Source organism: Hydra vulgaris, chromosome 02, assembly GCF_038396675.1.
Source record: "Hydra vulgaris chromosome 02, alternate assembly HydraT2T_AEP".
NCBI classification, from domain to species: domain Eukaryota; kingdom Metazoa; phylum Cnidaria; class Hydrozoa; order Anthoathecata; family Hydridae; genus Hydra; species Hydra vulgaris.
In genome coordinates, this window is record NC_088921.1 from 63,622,806 (window position 1) to 63,645,000 (window position 22,195).

The 22,195-nt window shown below is 29.6% G+C and overlaps 1 protein-coding gene across 2 annotated transcripts in view; it reads left to right on the forward strand.

Moving 5' to 3' along the window:
* Nucleotides 1-22,195, forward strand: part of LOC136077102 (uncharacterized) — a 66,369-nt gene that overhangs the window by 21,742 nt on the left and 22,432 nt on the right. For both annotated transcript variants that reach the window (XM_065791672.1, XM_065791673.1), the window contains exon 5: nt 14,837-15,014. In XM_065791672.1, the coding sequence (XP_065647744.1) occupies nt 14,837-15,014 (178 nt within the window). The remainder of the gene's footprint in view (nt 1-14,836; nt 15,015-22,195) is intronic.

A 22,195-nucleotide genomic window follows, 5' to 3' on the forward strand; every position in this document is an offset into this window, starting at 1 on the left:
CTTTTTTAAGGTTTTGGGTTTACTAATAGTAATAAGGAAATTAGATTCGTAAAAATTTACCCATTTGTAAGGAAACTAGGTTTAAATCCACAGACTATTCTTTTATAAGCCTTTTTTTAGCACTACTTCACATAATCAACTTTCTCTTTGCTGCCTATTGCTCTTCTTCATCTAAAGAATAATTTCTTTTTGATGATGTAAATTGACCAAGCTATACATCAACTTAAATCATTGTTGTTAATGACTTTAATATTTATTACACTGAATGCATTGGCTCTAGTGTCAGTGACTCTGCTGGCATTATAGCCTACAACTTTTGTCTTTTTCAATCTCTGACACAAATAGTCAACTTTCCAACTCGCTTTCCAGACAATCCGAATTATTTACTTTCTTCGCTAGACTTATGTCTTGTTTCCTATCCTAATCAGTGCTCAGCTTCTCCACCTTTACCCTTAGGTGCTTCTGATCACGGTTTGTTCTGTCTAAAACTATTATCTCATTCATCATCGTATATTTTACTACCTTAATATTAACTGGGACTTTTTCCGTGATTTTCTTTGTGATGGCCCTACGGTAAAAACTTTTTGTCTTCCTGATAACAAATGTGCTTCTTATGTAACTTCTTAAATCCAGATTGGGGTAAAATTTTGTATTCCTTCTAAACAATTTCAAATTGAGTCTCTCTCTTCTCCATGGTTTTCCTTTCATTGTGCTGATGAGAATTACTGGTTTTTTCTGACGTCAAAGCCAACCTCTCAGGTCATGAAATTTCGTATATCATCTCAAAAATTAGATTTTCGTGACTTCTGAAACTTTTTTAGCTTTTACAGCTTGTGGTCCGGAAAACATACCTGTTACAGTTTTGCAGAAGTATTTTCCAGAACTATTGTTTATACTTTCAAAACTGTTTAACAAGTGTCTATCAGAATCTTGTTTTCCAGCCTGCTGGGAAGCAGCATCTGTTTTCCCTATTTTTAAAAACCTGGAGAGCAATCTGACTTGTTTAACTATTGTTCCATTAGTTTTCTTGCTACCATAAGCAAGCTTTTTAAATCTTTAATTAAGAAACACTTAATTTCTCATCAAGAAGCTAATAATCTACATTCTATTTATCATTATGGATTTCGGTATTCTCGTTCTACTGCTCTTTGTTAACGGTAATAACCAAAAGGTTTTATACTGCATTAGATAGATTTGGAGAGGTTAAGACTATTGTTCTCCGCATCTTTTGAGCCTTTGATTAAGTTTGGCGTGCTAGCCTTCTACATAAGCTTTCTTCTTTTGGTGTATCAAGTAACATATTTAAGATTATTAAATCCTTCCTTTCCAATCAAAGTATCAAAGTTGTCCTCTACGGACAGCACTCTTCTTCATATCCTGATAACTTTATGAGTTCATCAAGTTTCTATCCTTGGCCCTCTACTCTTTTTAATTTACATTACAACGATCTCCCAGAAATTCTTACATCTAAGGTTGAATTGTTCGCTGACGATACTACCTTCTACTTTTGTCTTGATAAAAAGCTAACACTCTTTGTTTATTTGGAGGGGGCATTTGAGTTTAAAAACTACCAGTTCTGCTTCAGCACGGGGCTTTTAGTGGCTGGTGAACTTTAACTCAGGCAAAACTCAGTTTTTTTCGGCTAATCGTTATCACAATAATCTAGATGCTCCTACATTTATAATTGGGAACGTACTCGATGAGTCATCTACCTTTTGTCTTTTAGAATTAACAGTTACTTCCAATCTTTTTTGAAGCATATATCAAATCCATTGCAAAGTTAGCAACTGCTAAAGCTGCATCTTTTTATTGTGCTCGCTACTTTCTTACTTAGGATTCTATTTTTTGCCTCTATAAATCTCAGATGTGTCCTTGTATTGAATGTGTTGCCATACCTGGGGTCGATCTTTATATGATGCCTATTTTCTTTTAGAAAAAAATGCAAAAAAGCATTGTAATCATAGTTGGACCTGCTCTTGCAACCAACCTCATTCTTTTACTGTGACAGTTCCAAAGGGCTCCAAAAGTTCTTATTTGTCGAGTTTTTTTCTCGTAGTGTGCTTGCAGCCTTGTAAGAAGTGAAGGTGTTAAAAAAAAATTACTTCACAGCGGGTTCTAAACAAAGCATATAAAACGCTATGATTAATTTAACATTTTATTATAAATAGACGACTTTAAAATGGATGATCCAGTGTTATTACAATTTAAAGCATCTTAAACATTTCAAAAAAGATGCACATTATAATTACACCATGAAATTATCTAAAATTAATATATAACATTTAACATTATTAACATAAAATATTTAAATAGAATGTTTTTAGATTCATTTAAATAAAATGTTAGATTTATGATGTTTAGATTTATGTTAGATTTATGATGTTAAATGTTAGATTTATGATGTTAAATAGAATGTTAGATTTATGAATGTTTAGATTTATTTAAATAGAATGTTTTTAGATTTATTTAAATAGAATGTTCCAAATAGAATGTTTTTCATCATAGACAACATCCAAATGAAATCTATTTATCTAACTGCAACACAAACTTGTTTGCAAGAATGCAGAAAATAAAAATTTATTAGCTATTTTTTGTGTTTTATTTGGAAAAAACTTATACCTGATGGTGTTATTTTTGTCCCGATTTTTATTTGCCATTGGTAATAAATGTCATTAAAATGCCTTTCAATCTTTCAAAATATTTTTTATGCACAGAAACTATTATATTTGTTTTATAAAACTCAGTAAACCTAGTCATTAGTAATAGTAAAAATAAGGAAAGAAAACTTTTCCTTAACTTGAACACTTTAACACAGCTTAAGTGTTAATAACTTATTCGATAAAGTGTAAACTTACCAGATTCAAAAGAACCATTTAACTTGATATTCGGCGTTTTTGTGTCAACAATTATGTTAGGGCACATTAATCATCACAAACATACTCTAAAAACGAAACATCTATTACTATTAAATCTTATAAATAAAACTGTTTTCTTTTAAGTTTTTTACCATAAAATAACAAAACTAGAAAAGATATCAAATCTATGAAATGGAATTATTTTAACATAAGCAGAGAGTTAGAAATAAGCTACATACTTAAACAAAAATCAGCTTAATAACATCATTGTTAGCAATTCTTTGTAACTTTTAATGAAAGCGTTTTAAAAAGGAAGTTATAAAAAAAACGACTGCGAAACTTCAACATTAGGCCAAATCAAACACTTCTTTAAATATTTAGATGAAAGAAATATAAACACTTACATCAATAGTTAAACCTCACCTTGAATATTGAACCATATTAAGGAATTCAAATATAAAAAAATATATTACTATGATTGAACTAGTCCATCATAGAGCAATTCGTGTTTATACTTTAAAAGTTTATCATGTAAAAACTCACTAATAAACCTTTCTCTCCATATTAGAAATTAGAAGATAAAGAGGTGATACGATGCAACTATACAGATTTATTAATGCAGTGGCGTATCTAGGGTAGGGCAGGCAGGGCACGTACCATGGGCGCCAACCTGAAAGGGGCGCAAAAGAGGCTTGGTTGCAATACAGTAAGCGAGAATTATATAAAATAAATTAATATTTAAAAAAAACTTTAAAGTAGTTTAAAGTTTTAAAATAAACTTTAAAACTTTATTAGCTTATGTTGTAAGGTGGCGTTTTTCCGCAGCCTCAAGTGCGCAACTTGCGCAAGTGTGTGCAACTTATGCGTAAGTGGGTGCAACTTATGCACTTTTAATAAAACTAACAAAGAAAAGTAAGACAGACTTTTATATTTTATTTTAAGGTGGCTCCTTCCCTTAAAAAATCAAAAAAATTTTTTTTTTTTTTATAAATTATGTTTTTTTGAACATTGAAGTACGAAGTTCATAATATATTTTTAATATTATGTGCTTTAAAAGTAACAAAAAATACATTTATTGTTGTCAATGCACTTTCCTACTCCTTAGCAACGCCATAGCAACCGTGTAAACAACTAAATTCTTCATTTAACTTCTTGAAATTTTCCACGTGAAGTTTTCAATTATTTCTTAGTGTTAGATCTATTATGCTTTTTTACTGTTCTGCAAATAATTATATTTCTGAAAAAGGTACTAAAAAAAGCGGTTTCAAATATGTCAAGGAAATTGACTGTTATTAATACAAATTGAAGAAAAAATATTAAGATCGATAAAAAAAGATTATTTAGACATTGGGAAGGAGAGATGATGTAAACTCTTACGCTAGTGGCAGTTTATAGTAACTTTTTATTAAAAAAATCTTCGTTTTTATGTATGTTTATTTTAAATGTGTTTTTTAAGACTACGTTATTTTAATATGTTTTTCTCACGAAAACGTTTATATCTTCAGTTTGGATTAAGATTTTATCTTAAAACTTTCCCAGAATATTTATTAACTTATTTATGAGGACTTGAACTAGAATTATAGTATTTCAAGTATATAAAAGTTAGTTTAAATGTAGTTTGTCAGACTGACACAGGTAATAAATCAATTTCTGTACGTTTAGTGCTGCCATTTTATTATTTTCAACATTTGGAATAAATTTTAGTTCCAGCCCTAGAGCAACTATTTAGCCACCATTTGGCAAAATATGGTATATTTAGTCCATATTTTAGTCAAGATATCATTGTCTTAGCTAAGGTAAGATTTTAGACAAATTATGCTGACTCAACATCAAAAAATGCAAGTTTCATTTTTCTTTTAAAAAGTTAAAGTTTTAACATAATTTCCTTAAATAAAAAACAAAAAACAAGTTTTTAATATTTATAAATAAAAAGATAGATTTAAAGGGGTGAGCCACCTTAAATTAATCAAAACTAAAATATACACTGGCGCCTGGTAATGCCTGCATATGTGCCTTCTGAATCATTTATTTATTCGTCTTCTACATATATAATCTAAAATATTTTGTTAAGATTTATTGAGGTAATTAAAAGATATATTGCTTTTGTCAATTATTTATAGGGGTCATCCATAAATAATGTCAGTAAATATAGAAGAATGGGAGGGAGGGAGTGCTGGAAAGTTTGACACTAATTGACAATGGGGAGGAGGGTGTTGAGGCCAAAATAATGTCAATTTAAATTATTTTTTTAATTTTAATGAGCAGATTTTAACGGTACTTACATCTACTAAATGATATAGAAATGATATTTTGTTTGTGGGGAAATTAATATTAAATGCGGGCAATTTGATATTATATTTTATTAAATTCCTTATAAAATAATATTATAAATTAATATAATAAGTTTCCCAGAGACATTAAATAAGTAACAACTACTAACGTAAAATAAAAATTACTATCGTTTTATTAATATATTACCATTTGACTGCGAATCAAATTATGTTAGAAATATTAAGTCTTTGTATATAAAATTCACAATTGTTATTCGCTCCCAAGCGGATTATAAAATGTGGTTCAAAGTAAACTCATAAAAGTAAACTCATAAATTTGTCATTTTTTAAAATTAAATTTCGTTATTTCAAATACGAAACTCTAAGTGCTCTCTAATTGATTGTAAAACGTGATGCAATGCAAACACATAAAGTCTATTGAAAATTCGAAACGCTAATTTCTACCTAGCGGGTTGAAGTAACTCTTTTAAAAAGCTTGCCTTAACGATGAGCAAAATCATTATTCTGATTGTGATGTAAACAATACTAATAAATCAATATTAAAATATGGATAAAACCGCATTACTTAACTTATTGATGGTCTTGTATGGAAATGCTCATCCCGATAAAAAAAGGCTATTATCCAGAAAGAAGTCCACAGTATATGGAATTCATTAAAAGAAGCGAAACTGGTGCATAAGGATCTTGAATCAAGAGTAATGTGTTTAATCAATTTATTTAATGAAAAGGCAATGAAGTTCAAGAGCAAGCAGTTATCATTTTGGGCCAATACTCCAAAACAGTCTGCCCCCACGTATACTCCACTTGAGCTTGACAAGAATTCCTCACAGTTTGTTGAGCCCACCAATGAGCGATCTGTTATTGATAATCAACAAAGTGCATTAACTTTAAGTTTGTTGACCACGAAAAATAAAAAAAAAGCAAGAAAAATGGCTCAAGATTGACTCAATTCTGAGATTGCAGCTTTAAATTGTGAAGTTGCTGAACTGAAGAGTAGAAAGAGAAGTGGATTCATTGCTGAAGCTGAAGAGGATGATTTGAAAAAGAAAAAGAAGAAACTAGCTCATCTATGTAAAGATGGCCAAAAAAAAAGTATGATCAAGCTCAACAAAAGAAAACTAGAGAACTGAAAAAAGCTAGAATGGAAGAAATCTGCTTGGAGCATCCAGAAGTCAAAGAAAAACTAAAAATCAGAAAGAAACCTGGTCGACCGTCATTAGAAGTAGATCAACCTCTTCTTTTGAAGGCGATTATGGATATTGGTTTCCATGGTTCGTCTGCTGATGAACGGCGTCGGTCAGAGGTACTTCGGGTAATGATAGCTTAACTATGTTTGTTAATATTGTATTCGTTAGAATTTTACTCTTAATTAGTACTTGCACTATTGTAAATATCTTTGAAATGTTAACAACTAATTTCAAGATTTGATTTAAATATAATTTACGAAATAAATCCCGTTTTCTGTAAAAAAGTTAATTATATCCAAATATATTTCTTTATTAAATAGAGAATTAAAACTCTCGACGAATTGACATCCGAGATGAACAAAACTGGATTTGCAATCAGCAAGAGCACCCTCTATACTCGTCTACTTCCGAGAAGTTACGGAACATTAGAAGGCAAAAGGCACGTCAAAACAGTCCCTGTTAGATTGATCAGTCCTCAGAATGAATCTCATTTAAAACATGTTGACGGACTCTTTTGCAGTTCAACTATAAAATATGTGAAAGAAGTTGTTCTATTTTAGGGCCAGATGAAGTGTGTTTCATTAGCCAAGACGACAAGGCTAGAAAACCAATTGGAATTACTGCAGCCAAAAAACAGGCGCCGTTGTTGATGCATTTGGAGTAATTTGGGTAACTCTCCTGGACCACGACTGGGTCGTGGCTGCTAAACACAAGCTTATACCATGCGCTGGAATTACGACCAAAAAAGATGGTCTCGGAAAAACAGATGCTGTTACTTATTCTGGACCTACACAAATTGCTGTTTGAGCAGGAAAACACGCATCCTCGACCGCCTTTGCTCATGGATTAGACTTTCAGCGGCTCTTGGATATCAAAGAACTCGACTCTATTACAAGAGATCCACAAGCTAATATGGTTAAGCCTATCGTTGTGTTTAGCGCCGATGGAGCACCAGATAAAAATCCCAGATACCAGAAAGTAATTGAAATTGGGATTCACCATTTCTTGAAGAATAACCTTGACGCTCTTTTCATCATGACGAACGCTTCAGGCCGCAACGCATTCAACAGAGCTGAGCGACGATTGGCACCTCTAAGTTAAGAATTATCTGGGGGGATTCTTCCGCACAAACATTACGAAACTCATCTTGATTCTCAAGGTAATTACATTGACAAAAGTTAATTTGTAAAAATATTAATATAACTTTTAACCTATAATAACCAACATATCTTTTTAAATCAGGCAGGACAACAGATAAAAATTTAGAAAAACAGAACTTTGGTTCGGCTGGGCAGGCTTTGGCTGATATTTGGTCTGATCTACAAATTGACGGTTATCCAACCATTGCAGAGTATATTGATCCAGACAAATTAGAGCTAGAGTTAAGGAGCCTTTTACTACAAGATCAACGTTGGATTGCCGATCATCTTCGTACAAGCCAATATTTTACTCAAATTGTGAAATGCGAAAATCGTACTTGTTGTCGGACTATTAGAAGCTCTTACTTTACTCTAATTAGAGCAAGATCTATTCCGCCACCTGTCCCTGTCAACCAAACGAGAGACGGGCTCAAAGCAGTAGATGTCTCAGAAGGAGTAAAAGAATTGTTTCCATCATCTGTCTTTATGCTCATCGCATCAAACAAATAATACTAAACAAGTAATACTATTTGCTTAGTTAATAATTTAATGAGATATCGACTATTATATAATTTGATGAGATCTACTATTATATAAATGTATGATTTAGTCATAGAAAAAATCAATGGTTTCTAAGCATTTTTATTGTTTTTAGAGGGGGGGGGGAGGGTAGTACACAAAAACTGACATCATATATAACGGGGGATGGCCAAAAATTAATAGAGTTTGACAAAGGTGGGAGGGGGAAATCGTGTAAATTCGTACTTATTGTCGGACTATTAGAAGCTCTTACTTTACTCTATATAGAGCAAGATTTCTTCCGCCACCTGTCCCTGTCAACCAAATGAGAGACGGGCTCAAAGCAGTAGATGTCTCAGAAGGAGTAAAAGAATTTTTTCCATCATCTGTCATTATGCTCATCGCATCAAACATTGAAAGTGTTCTTCCTCGTACTGCCAAAGGATTTCCAATTTAGCCGTATGATGCGTTTTGTCCTTCAATTCAGTCTAGCCTAGCTGATAGAATCTGTAAAAAGTGAAATATCTACTTTGCATCTCAAGCTATGTTGAAAAAGCACGCTTCTATCCATTCTTCTGCTATAATACTCCCTCTAATCAAAAAGTCGGAAAATTGAGAAAAAACACTGATATCATTTATGGATGATCCCATAGCAAATTTCTTATAATTTTAAAAATAATTAGCTTAGAACCATCAACTGTTCTTTTGAGAAAAAGAAAGAAAGTGGGGCTTCAGGTCGAAAACGGCGTTAATTAGTGGCAAAAGAAAAAGAAAAAAGCTGCAAAGTTTTTAAGACGTTTTTTCAAAAATCGAATTTTCTAGATTATCTGAAAAAGTCGTGCGCGAGCACGAATTTTTCAGATAATCCAGAAAATTCTTCCGGCGTAAGGCTTCAAGATTTAGAAGAAATAGGTTAAGTTCAAACAAGAAAGAATTAGTTGCGGCATCTATTGATGGCGATGCAGAGAATTTTAGTTCCAAAATTTATGCTACTTTATTATTGTTATTATTATTATTATGTATTTCGCCGATAAGAAAAGTTTACAAGTTTATGCAATACAAATATATAAATACATGGCTAGGGCAAGAAGAAGATAAGTTCTGTCTTATCACTAAGCCCCTTTAAATAAAAATGTCAATAATAAAAATACAAAACAAAGTAACTCGTAAAATAAACGTTAAACAAAGCGTTGCGTTAAAATAAAATAACGATAAATAAAAACTAAAAACATTTTACGCTATATTACAGTGTAATATATCCAAAAGTATACGAAGATTTTTTAATTAATTATTTTAATTAAATTATTTTTTTCCTAGCTGGTTTTAGATTTATAAACCTTTTGAATTTAAATCATAAAATAGCAGATAATACACGAACAACAAACAAACAAACAAAAACAAAAAAAAACATTTTTTAAAAACATTTTTAGTATCTTTAATGTGTCTTTTATATATGTAAAGTTTATTATATCAGATAAAAAACAACGTCACAATGTACAAATTGAACTGTATATAGAATATATATTTAAACCATATTAATACTGAAGAAGCAAAAGTTGGGCCTGAGTTTGACAAAGAAATAAAGATTGATGACGTTGAAGATAAAAACTTGATATCCTTAAACGTCCAAATTATTAAATGTCCCATACCTAAAATTATTGTAGAACACGGCATCGGATTTCTTATGTTTAGTGAAAAAACAGGAAAAGCAATCGTAGCTGATCCATTGAGAACTGAAATTTTTTAACATGGTTTAAGGCATTTCTAAAACATTGAAGGTCCTTTTCTGCCGACTAACAATCGTTTTATAAACAAAACTTGGTTCTTTAAAAAATTAGGAAATGGTCATGGTGAGCAAGTGATGCGTTTATGGTTGGTTTACTCGCCTTCCAAAAAATCTGCATTTTGTTTTTGCTGTCTTCTTTTTTTAAAAAGCGAAAACCAATCTAGTTTGGAACAAGAAAGCGGATCTAATCATTGGAAAGCACCTAAGAGAATAAATGTGCATGGAAATTCAAAAAACTACAGACAATGCTTTACCCATTGGAAAGAACTGGAAAGAAATTTATTTTACAATAGAAGAATAACTGATGCAGAACTTCAACAACAAATTCAATGAGAAAATCAAAAGTGGTGTGATATTTTACCAAGGCTGTTGCACTGCATCAAATACCTTGCAATGCAAAATTTAGCTTTGAAAGGACACCGAGAATTTACTTGGTTTACTGAAACTAGTTTCCAATTTTGATCTTGTTATTAAAGATCATTTAAAATTTGCGGAGAGCCATCCTGGATCCACTACATATTTTTCACCCAACATTCAGAACGAGTTCATTCACATCATAGCATCCACTGTTCGTGCTAACTTTCTTAAAAAGATACATAAGGCAAAGTATTATGGGCTAATGTTTGACTCAACTCCAGATTTAGCCCATCACGAACAAATGTCTGAGGTAGTTAGGTATGTCGAGATTGATTTCGAGAAAAAAACAGTATATATAAAAGAATCTTTCATTGGCTTTATCCAACTCAGCAATAAGGATGCAGCTAGCTTAACCCAAACAATATTGGAGCAATTAGAAAAAGACGATATGAATGTAAAAAATTGCAGGTCATAATGCTATGACAATGCTGCTGTTATGGCTGGTCACAAAAGTATTGTGCATCAAAGAATAAAAGAAAAAAATAACCTTGCCATATTTGTCAATTGTGACAATCATAGTCTTAATTTGGTAGGCATTTATGCGGCTAAAGAAAGAGTAATCATGGTTACTTTTTTTGGAACCATCGATGCGCTTTCGGAACCATCGATTACGTTTTTTTCTCATCGATTATGTTTTTTTGTCATTTTTTTGGAACCATGCGATTTTGGAACCATTGATTACGTTTTTTTCTCAAGATCAACTCAACGATGGCAAAAACTGAAAGATGCTGTGCCTATTACTTTGAAGTCCGTTTCCTATACCAGGTGGAGCGCCAAAACAGAATGAGTAAAACCTGTATACACCTACATTGATGAAATAGTGGAAGTTCTTCAGAACTTAATGGTAGACAAAAGCGCGTCGAATGAAACGAAAAGCGATGCAAAGCAGCTTTATAATAGAATATTAACGTATGACTTTCTCATATTACTAGGGTTTTGAACTTTCATAATGCAGCTTTAGATTTGAAATCGCTCCAAGATTATTTCCAAAGTGAGAGAGAAGTCTTAATTAATGAATCAATTAAAAAAGGATTTCAAATTTGCAACGAGTGGGGTGTTGAATTTGAAAGACGTCAAAGAAGAAAAAAAAGAATGGATGGCGAAATGTCTAGAGATGTTGGGTTAACAGCAAAAGAAAAAATGGAAAGGGTAATAAAAGGGACTGTCGACCGTCTTTTCAATGAATTGAAAACATGAAGCGTTTGATTAATGGAAATTGATGAAAAATTTGAATTTCTTTTTGATGTGAAAGGGTTGTGCTTCAATACGGAAATCAATCACTTAGAAGATCAATGTAAAAAATTTGGCGAAGTCTACAGTTCTGATCTGGATGGACGAGAACTGTACGAAGAAGTTTTGGACTGTAGAATGTTGTTTACTAACCGTAAGGAAAAAATATCAAGTCCCTAGCAACTACTTATATTTATAGTTGAATATGAAGACGAAAACGTTTTCCCTAATATGCGTATAGCATTGCAACTATTGCTAACAATAGTTGTGTCTGTAACTAGTTGAGAAAGATCATTCAGTAAACTTAAACTGATTAACTCTTACTTGAGAGCTTCGATGGGCCACAGCTATCTCTGTGATCTCGCTTTACTAAACATAGAGCAAGAAATTAACGAAGAAATTGATTTTGACAATGTTATTAGGAAATTTGCAGCAATTAAAGCTAGAAAAATAAATTTATAATATATGTTACATAAACAAATTGTTTATTTATAATGAATAATAAAGTTTTATTAAATGTTTGTGTCACCATTTATTAAAAAATTGTAATAAAGCAATTTATGAAACGAGAACGGTGTCTGCCCCAGGCGCTATTTACCCTAGGTACTCCACTGTTTTAATGACTTGGATGTAATAATTGGTATAATGCTCCAATATTTATAGAAAATTCTATTACAAAAGGCCACAATGAATGATACATAGACAACAATCCAAAAAAATCAAATGATTAACATAATTTCTTTATAAATAGAATAGTTTATAAATAGTCATAAATAGAATGGAACCATTTATAACAAGAAGTTGTGAAATTAAAAAACTTAAATATATTTTAAACACCCTGTAATAAATATATATAAAACTGTTAAAGACATCTACTTTTGTTAGACTATATACTAATAATGTGTATCACAACTTCATTTGTTTATTTATATTTATTTATTGTATTTATAAGTAAACAAATTAGCAAATACATCTTAAAAAAGTAAATATTAAACTGATAAAAATAAATAATAATAATAAAGTAAACTATGAATTTTTCAACATTTTTTTGCTAAAAACATTTATGTCTCCAGATCTGGTATATAGATCTTAGATCTGGTATATATCTCTACAAGTATATAGATCTTGTAGACTTAGTAACTTTTCAATGTTTTGTGCCTTATATGTTAATAATAATTAGGTATCCTTTTTTTGACTTCCTCAACTATGCATAACACAATAACATGGCTATACTATATTTAAAATAAGATGTTACCTTTATATTATTCCTATTAAACTATAAGAATATAAAAGATAAATGTATTAATAACACTCAAATTATAAAAAAAATTACGATTATGACAAAAAAAAACACATAATAAATTAAGGTAAAACTGTTCAAATAATCTACTCAATAATGTACATATATTACATATATTTTATAAAATTTCCTTTTCTATCAAATCTACATTTCTATTAGTTTTTTTCTATAAATTTTTATCATTCTTCAGCTGCCATTCAGATAACCAGTTTATCTTAACAAAAAACATTCAATTTAAATATTTAACAAATCTAATAGTTAATGTTTAATGTAAATAATTACGTTAGAGGTAGACTTGTAAGCAATGTTGATATAACATGATCATTATGTTATTTATAGTCTATAAACAAATAATTTTCAAATAACTTTTAATTTAGTTAAAAATTATTTGAAAAACATAAATTTCATTTAACAAAGTATTAAATTTTAAAATTTATCTAGAAATTATTGTGTACGCAAATAGAATATATGTATATATAAAATAGGTTCTTATCTGAAAGTATTTTCTTAAACAATTTAGTTTTTAGAATATATATTAGTATAAAAAGTGAAAAAAATTACTTTCAAGATGGATGCGATAATCTGCGCTGTAAACCCAATTGTTATGGCTCTAGTTTATACCAATATTAATTTGATTTTACCACTGATGGGCTAGCATCGACCCAATTCTGATGTTCTGCTTTTGGAAAAACTTTGTTAGACTGTTAATATTTTTTTTTCGGCTACCTAGATTAGGCAATTTTATAAAGGCTCAGCATAGCTCCTGCCACGGCTTCCCAGAAGTGTCAACCCAAGAATGGAATTTTATTGGTTCTTTATTGAATTAGCTGGCATAGGCTAACCATTGTCGGACCAATATATACATGCTGTCTGAATAACTATGTTTTATACAGTAAGTATAGTAGTAAACATAATAATTGCAAAATTAATTATACCAGTAGTTATAGAGCTGTTACTACATCTACAGTACTATCGCTTTCATTATGAATAATATTACATACTAAACAGAGAAATATTAATAAAAATAATAATATTAATAGTAATAAAATGAAAATGATAGTAAAAAATAAAAAATTAAAATAGTATTAAAACATTACAGTTATGCTAATAAGAGCATGTCAAATGTTTTAAACGTAATCCAAATTGACGGCCGAAAAAAAGTTAGAATTTTCAAAGTGGTAGATTATATATGAATTTTTTAAAAATTTTTCTAGAATTTTTCTGATATTTGGTAATAATGATAATGGTCTGTATTTATTACAGTCAAGTTTAAAATTTTTTTATCGATTGGTTTAACAGATGCTGTTTGTAAAATAATAAGGAGTTTACCATTAAAGAATGACAAACATTTTATCATTTATAGAAAGAATAAGTAAGGTGGTTTCATTATTTTCAGAAGGTTCCATGAATTTAGAGTCAAGCTTTTATGTTTGCAATTACTTATATAAGTAATTGCAAACACAAAAGCTTGACTCTATATTTTTGGCAATTTTTGGTAAAAATTGAAAATTACAAATTTTTCTAATTTTAAAAAATTATTTTAGGTGTCACTCATATAGTTAAAAACTAGTCATTGGAGTGACACCTAAACAAAATAAACAAACAAACAAAAATGTTCAACAGTAATAATAATAAATGAAAGCAAGTGTAAATTAAATTAATTATAAAAAAATAATGATTAAGTTATAATAAAAAGACAAAAAAATATGAAAACACTCAATTAATAACAACAATAAAATCATTAGCAACAACAGCACAAATAACAACAAACTTTACGCAAACGAAAAGCCAAGCACAAAAGTAACGAAAACGAAATTACATAACGTCGAGGCAAATACGAAAACTTCTACAAAATAAAATAAATTATATTTGTTACTCTTGGTGGATACAGGAAAGCGTAAAAAATTTGTAGTGAATTATTTTTGTTTTAATTTGTTCTTTTCGTTATTTATCGAATAATATATATCAAATAAATATCAAATCAACGATGAATAATAAATATTTATTGTAGTTATATAATAGTTATTTATTTTTAACTATTGCTAATGGTTTCTTTTCAATAATTAGTTTAAACATAATTAACCGAGCTTTGATTTAAGTAAATTTTTCTAGTCAAAGTTTGCACATCAACTTTAACATGACGACTAGCGCAGATTGTGTGGTTGATCTTGAAAACATTACGATCCTCATGCAACATCACCTAAAACTAAAATTTGCAGGATTTATTTGGGATGACTTAAGTATAAACGCAACCTCACTGATAAATAATATTAAATTCGATCTAATTTACGTAAGTTTTCATAAAATTATAAAACTAAAAAAGAGTAATAAATGTTTTATTGTTTTGATGAATGTGTTTTTTAACAGAATAATTTTTAAAAGAGTTAGTTTTTTATGATACTGTCAGAGCGCACATTTACTAAACTTTGAATTATAAAAATAAGCAATTAAAATATCTCAAAAACTACGCATGAGATAACAAAAAATAACAATTGGTTCAGAAAAAGTGTAAAGAAAGGTAATGCAATGAGCAAAAAAATATTTTTGGACGGCGCACTATGCATCGCTTAGCGGAAATAGGATTTTGTACATATTTTTTAGTGATTTTTCATATTTAAACTTTTTAGGTTGTTTTTTTTTGGCATTTAGTTTTTAATTCTCTATAAAAAAGTGATTGAGCATCTTTTGGAGGATGAAGATAATCCTATTAAAGTTTTCAGCACAGGAGGAACATGATAACATATACGTTATTTGCAAAGTGGGAGGTGATGGTCAGAGTGACCAATCTGAGTTTCAGAATGCAGGAACTATGAAGAGAGGTGCGGATGATTCCACTGTGTATAGCATAGTGTTTGTACTGTTGGAGATTCGAAGTCGGAAAAAGGTAATATGGAAGAATTGTAATCCAAATAGTCCAGGTGCAACCCGTCATCTTATGTTTTGTTTTGCCAAAGAGACTGCTAGTTTTATTCAAGAGAAGTTTGAACATTTAATAAAATGAAATTTTATCTTTAGAGAATATTAAGTTACACTTCATAAAAATACTTTTGTTATAATTTCAAGTTTGTCAACTATTTATACCACAATGAATGATGGTAAAACACTTAATGCTGTGGTATCAAAAATGCTTAAAATTTTTTTAGCATTTCAGTGCTTTCATGTATGTCAAGCAAGTCCTAAGGAGTTTAATTTGGAAACTATTTGGAAAAAAGATAAACTTGTAGACAAGAATATATTGAAACTCGGAATTTGCAGTCTTCATTTGTGGATATTCAGCATGGAGTGGGTCTTCAATACTGCTTGCAAACTTCCTGCAGTGAAACAAGGAAGAAAAATTCCAGCCAAAAACAGCCAAGAATTTATTGAAAACAAAAAAAATTTCTAGCACTTATTTAAAATACAATTAAAAAAAAGGGTATCTTTTGTCAGGAAGGGAAGTGGTACATTCAATACTGGCAATGTTGCACAAAAATTCTTTAATAAACCATCTGTGACTGGAAGAATTTTAAGTTTGAATACCAATATGATCAAACTATTTAGGGACCTGCTCATTGATATGAACAGTACAACCACAAGACCAGATGTAAAAATTTTTAAGCAGAAATCTGAGCGTCTGTTTGATCTCATTTCTAACAATCAGTTTTAAAAAGCCATTCCATTGTCACAGTCTGTGCATAGAATGATAGTTCATGGTGTTTCTTTTATTAAATATTTTAAGCATCCATTAGGTTCTTTGTCTGAGAGTGCCATTTAAGCCAGGAACAAAGCCAACAAAACTGCACGATTAGGTCATGCACGTTTAACTTTTTTTGCCGAAAATACTTGGGATACAGCTAATTATTTATTTATGACATCTGACATGTACCTATACTGCAGTATCTATACTGCAAGAAAAGAAAAATGCAAGAGGTATAAAAGCTATACTGTAAGAAGATTCAGCTGATAACTGTTCTTAAGGTAAATATTGGAGAAAGCTATGTGTATCTTTAAATTTAGATATTTAATGTTATCGTTTAGTTCTATTAATGATACATTTTAGGTGCTCGTGGTAGCCAACCTGATGTTTCTGAGGCCTTTTCACATAATCAACACAGTAAGTTTTTTTTATGCTTGCACAAAAAAAAAAAAAAAAAAAACTCAATTATATCTATTTATTATACTGAATAAAGTTTTTTTCTTGAATGTATAGTTATTAGAATTAGAATTTGATAATAGATAGTTTCTATAATAAATGTTTATATCTTAAACTATACTATTTATTACAATAAAGAAACTTTTTAAAATTTTAATGTTTGTTGTTAAATAATTTTAGGAAGTCAAAGAGTAATGGTTCGTATTAAGAAAAGAAATCAAGAAATCATTAAACCATGCAGCTGTAACTGATAAGCAAGTTTTAAAAAACGGTTATTTTTATAGCCACATATTGTTAAAAACCTATTTTAGCATCAGAACCTTTATTCTGCTATTGAAGGGAATGGAGCTTTTTTATTTATTTCACATTTATTTATAATAAAATACTTATATGTTATTTCTTTTTTTATTTAACATGAAAATATACATTTTAGACAAGGTGCTGGTGCATGTTATTTCCTTTTTTATTTAACATAAAAATATAAGTAGGAGACAAAAACTGACTATAACCCCTAAAAATGATAAACTGATATATCAGACTTAGAGTTTTAAATATCAAAAACTATCGGTTTTATGTGCTTTTAATCAAAAATCGAATAAGTACGGACAAACCGCCAAAAAAACTGGAATGAAAATAAACCTCCAAAAAACCGGTTTTAAAAAAGACCGGACTTTTTTTATAGACATATGTATAAACAAACAATATCTCATAATTGATACTATGTTAAAAAAATTACTTCAAAATGTTAAACTGTTCGCTAGTTATAAGCCTATTTCCGTTTTTTCTATCAGCGCGACGCATAGTGCGGCGCACAGTGATTCAGGACGTTCAAAAAACGGCAAATATTAAATAAAATTTGACATAAGTAGTAAATAAATAATGGTATATATCAAAACAATATTTTTTGGGTCAAAGATTTCAAATTTGTTAATAAATTTTTTTTACGCGCAGCTTTGACGCGTGTAATGCGCGTATGTGCGCGTTAAAGGTGACTATACGCGTACAAAAAAATTTTTTTTCAAGTTTTTTCAATCTTCAAGACAAACACATTATCTTGATATATTACTCTACTTAATGTTTAAAAAAAAAAAATGGTTTTTAAAGGACGTTGATACATAGAGAAAAAAAAATATTTTGTTACATTTATTTTATTATTTACATTACAACTAGTTTAATAACTTCGTCTGGTAACGGTTTTACTCGATAGCTCTTATGTTTTCTAAAAGATATGCTTGATACTTTTGGATCTGATCTTACTAGAAGGTAGTGCATCTGATTCATCATTGTGTTTAACCTTGATATTTTTGCCGTGTGCTTAAGTCTAGAATTTCTTATCTGTTTATTTAAACTCCCCAATGCATCTTCCGAATATACCCCGATTGGCAAAGGTAATTTATGTGATATAGAAGAACTATCCAGTAGCAGTTTATGTACAGTAGGAGGCATAAGATACCAGTCGTACAAACTCACTACACGTTTAGCTGTTTCAGTGCAGTATAAATATAATTCATTGATATTAGTAGGATATCCATAAGATATGGTTATGAGAATATTTTGCAATCTTTCAATTTTATCACAATCAACTTTAGTAATTTTAGAAAAAACTTTACTATTTTTAAATGCTCTTCTGGCAGTATTGCCGTCATTGGTATTTCCAGACCCAGTTTTAGGCATGTCAAGATATAGGCTTAACCGTTCTCAGGAGAGTACCCGAATCTCTTTTTTTTTTAAGTCTGCCGATAATTTTTCCTCAATTGTTTTTGGCTTATACTTTTTAATTTCAAATTTATAACTCAAATAAAGAATAAATTCCGAGCATTTTATCCAGCAATGCAAAACTGGAAATCTGAGCCCCAAGGCTAACTCATTCTCAGTTTTTGCTTTTAATAAATCAATATTGTTCATTTCGTTGAGTTTAGCATTGCACACATTGCAGGATTGAGCGGATTTTGTCTCTGTAAGTGCGTTAACTACATTATTATCAAACATTGTAAGATCAACTCAATAGCTGATATTAAAGGTCACCTTTCTTCCGGCAATATCAAAAACTTTGCAAAACGTCTTTAAGGTATTTATTTGACTTTTTAAATCCGATTCTTCTTCTCTGAATAAAATTGGACTCTCTCTTTTATATTAGAGATATAGGTCTACAAAAGTGACAACTTGAAGGATTTCCATTTTTTTAAATTTCGCCATTTTCTACTTTGAGCAATAGAGGCACAAAAGCTGTACTAAAAAGATTTTCTTCACTTTTAAGTTCTATACTTGTGTTGCTTGTCTCGTATTTCTGTTTATAAATACTTTGGCTTAATGCTCCATCAAAACCAATCTTTCCATATAAAACTCCAAATATTTCGTTACCTTGATCACAATTAGGCATACCAATCATTTCAGTTATTCTACTCACAGTGTGATCTAACAAGCTATGAAGAGTATTTACACTGAGAATATACATTTTGCAGAAATTTCAGAAAAATGTATATTCTAAGGATAGCATTTCAATTTTTCCTCAAAATATCGTGCAAGGTAGGATAAATATTTAGGATAAATATTGTTAACAAGAGTTTTTGATCATTTGATATTGTTTATCGCTGAGATCAGTGTTCATTTTTAACGCAAGAGCTTCCTCTACACTCATATTAATGGGAAAGGTTTTATACAAAGTTTCATCAACTTTTTCTATCTCTAAAACATTAGAAATATTGTTTTTTAAAATAGAGGCTTTTTTTTTCTCCAGCAATATTTTCATATTTTGCAGAAGCTACAAATAGAGCTTCATGATGTTCAGTGACTGGTTCTTTTCTTTTTTTTCTTTTGCTTTGCTCTCCAAGAACACTCCATTGTTTATGGGGCCTTCCAAAACCAAAATGGCTATTTTTATTGTCTATAAGATTTCTTTGAAGCGAACGATTTTGTTTTTGTATAAATGTATCATAATTTCGTCCACAGTGTTTTAGTTTTTTCTTCACCTTTGAAATAAATATAACTAAAGCGACCTTTACTTTATTTAAGTTTTCCTTGCAAATTTTTTCAGTATTCAGTATTAAATCCTTCCATAATTTTAATTTATCCACTCCTAATTCACGTATAATTGGGATAAGATCTAATCATTTCATTGTTATTGTTTTTAAGAACTACCAATATAAAAAAACTAATATATCAGAAACATTTTAAATTGCATTATACATTTTTTATTTACATTGTTTAAAATTTTATTTTGTTTTGGCTTTAACAATTGTCACATTGTTACATCGTGTAAAAACACTATATTACTAAGTTAACTTTATATAACAGGAAATAATAAAGTCGTTCAGTTAAGCTTTTTCAAACATGTTGTACTTATTGAATAATAAATCGTTCTTTAAAATTGTCAATAAATATCTTAATAAACTTTTAAATAGTATATAATGACAAAAGCACGCTTTTTAAAACTGTATTTTATATTTATGATTTAAAAAATATATTAGAGGAAGTACCGTAGCGTGGGGTAATCGAGCACCATTTTAATAGCTTTTTTCAAAATAAAAAAAAAACTTGTAGTTAATTTTAAAAAGTGAGATATGTTATTTTAGTTCTACATTAAACCTTTCGTAGAGGTACGTTGGATTTAAGAAAAAATATAAAGCGAAGAACTTATGTTAAAAAATATATGGGTGCGCATTTACCCCACGATTTGGGGTAAACGAGCACCTAATAATTTTTTTGATAAAGTTATCGAGTTTGTAAATAAAGGCTTGTCTCTCTCTCTCTCTCTCTCTCTCTCTCTCTCTCTCTCTCTCTCTCTCTCTCTCTCTCTCTCTCTCTCTCTCTCTCTCTCTCTCTCTCTCTCTCTCTCTCTCTCTTTCTCTCTCTCTCTCTCTCTCTCTCTCTCTCTCTATATATATATATATAGAGAGAGAGAGTATATATATACATATAATGTATATATATACATATATACATATAATATATAATATACATATAATATATATATACATATATATATATATATATATATATATATATATATGTATATATATATTCATATATATATATATATTTATATATATGTATATATATATATATATATATATATTTATATATATATATTTATATATATATATATATACACATATTTAAAAAAATAAGATATAAAAATTTGTAGACATTCTATTTTGGGGGATCTTTGGGACCCAGGCCACGGCCTAGTTTCACCTATTGGTAATTTTATTTATGGCTTTATTTGGTATTAGCTTTTTGGTTAATTCGGCTCTGTATGTATATTTATCAAATATGTGTGTGTGTGTGTGTGTGTGTGTGTGTGTCTATATATATATATATATATATATATATATATATATATATATATATATATATATATATATATATATATATATATATATATATAAATTAGTAAAAAACACTTATCTAACTTTTTTCTTCTACTTTAAGTTTCACCATTGCTGGATCATCAGGAAGAGTTTATGAGTGAACTCTTCCGGAAGATGTTTTATGATTGATTTTCTTTTTGTTACAAAGTAATCAGGAACTTGTGGTTTTTTGAAGGAGATGATTCTTGGGTTTGTAGTATCAAAATCTCGTCTAAAGTATTTAATATTCCAATTGTTATCTTTTTCTATATTTACAACTTGGCCTACAAAATGATAGGGTGTCTTTTTTCCTTCAAACCTTACAACAACATAAGAACCCTCTGCTAATAAATATTCAGAGGTTGCAATCACTACAGGATTACACATTCCTTTAGAGCAAAGAGAATCTAATTAGTAAGTGCTTTCATTTGAGTAGTTGTCACACTTTTTTTGCATGTGTGCTTGTTTTCGATGGAAAAGCGAATCTTCAAGGTCATAATCATCATATAAATCACTTTTTTCAGTAAATAAATATTTATTTTTTAATATTTCACTTTTTTCTTTCTGTATACCATCAGATTTCTTATCAGAAGCTTCTTGTAGGTCAATATACATCTTGGAGCTAGAAGGTATATCATAATCAATTATTTCTTTAAAAGTATTCAAATTTAATTTTGAATTTCTTTCTTGTCTTTCAATATTTAAGGATTCATTAAGTTGAGTATTCTTTATTTTTATTAGCTTGTGTTTTGATTGGAATTTAGAAGCAGAGGAACCTGTTGCAACATCTTCTAGTGAAACACTTTTTTCTGGTGAAACCTTAACTTTTTATATATGTATATATATATATATATATATATAGATAGGTAGATATCAGTGGCGGATCCAGCATTTTTTGATTTTTGAGATAGCTAACTTCCAGACTTATATTCATCGATAATTTTTAAGTTTCATAGTATTATCTCTCAGCGTTCAAAAATTATGATTATA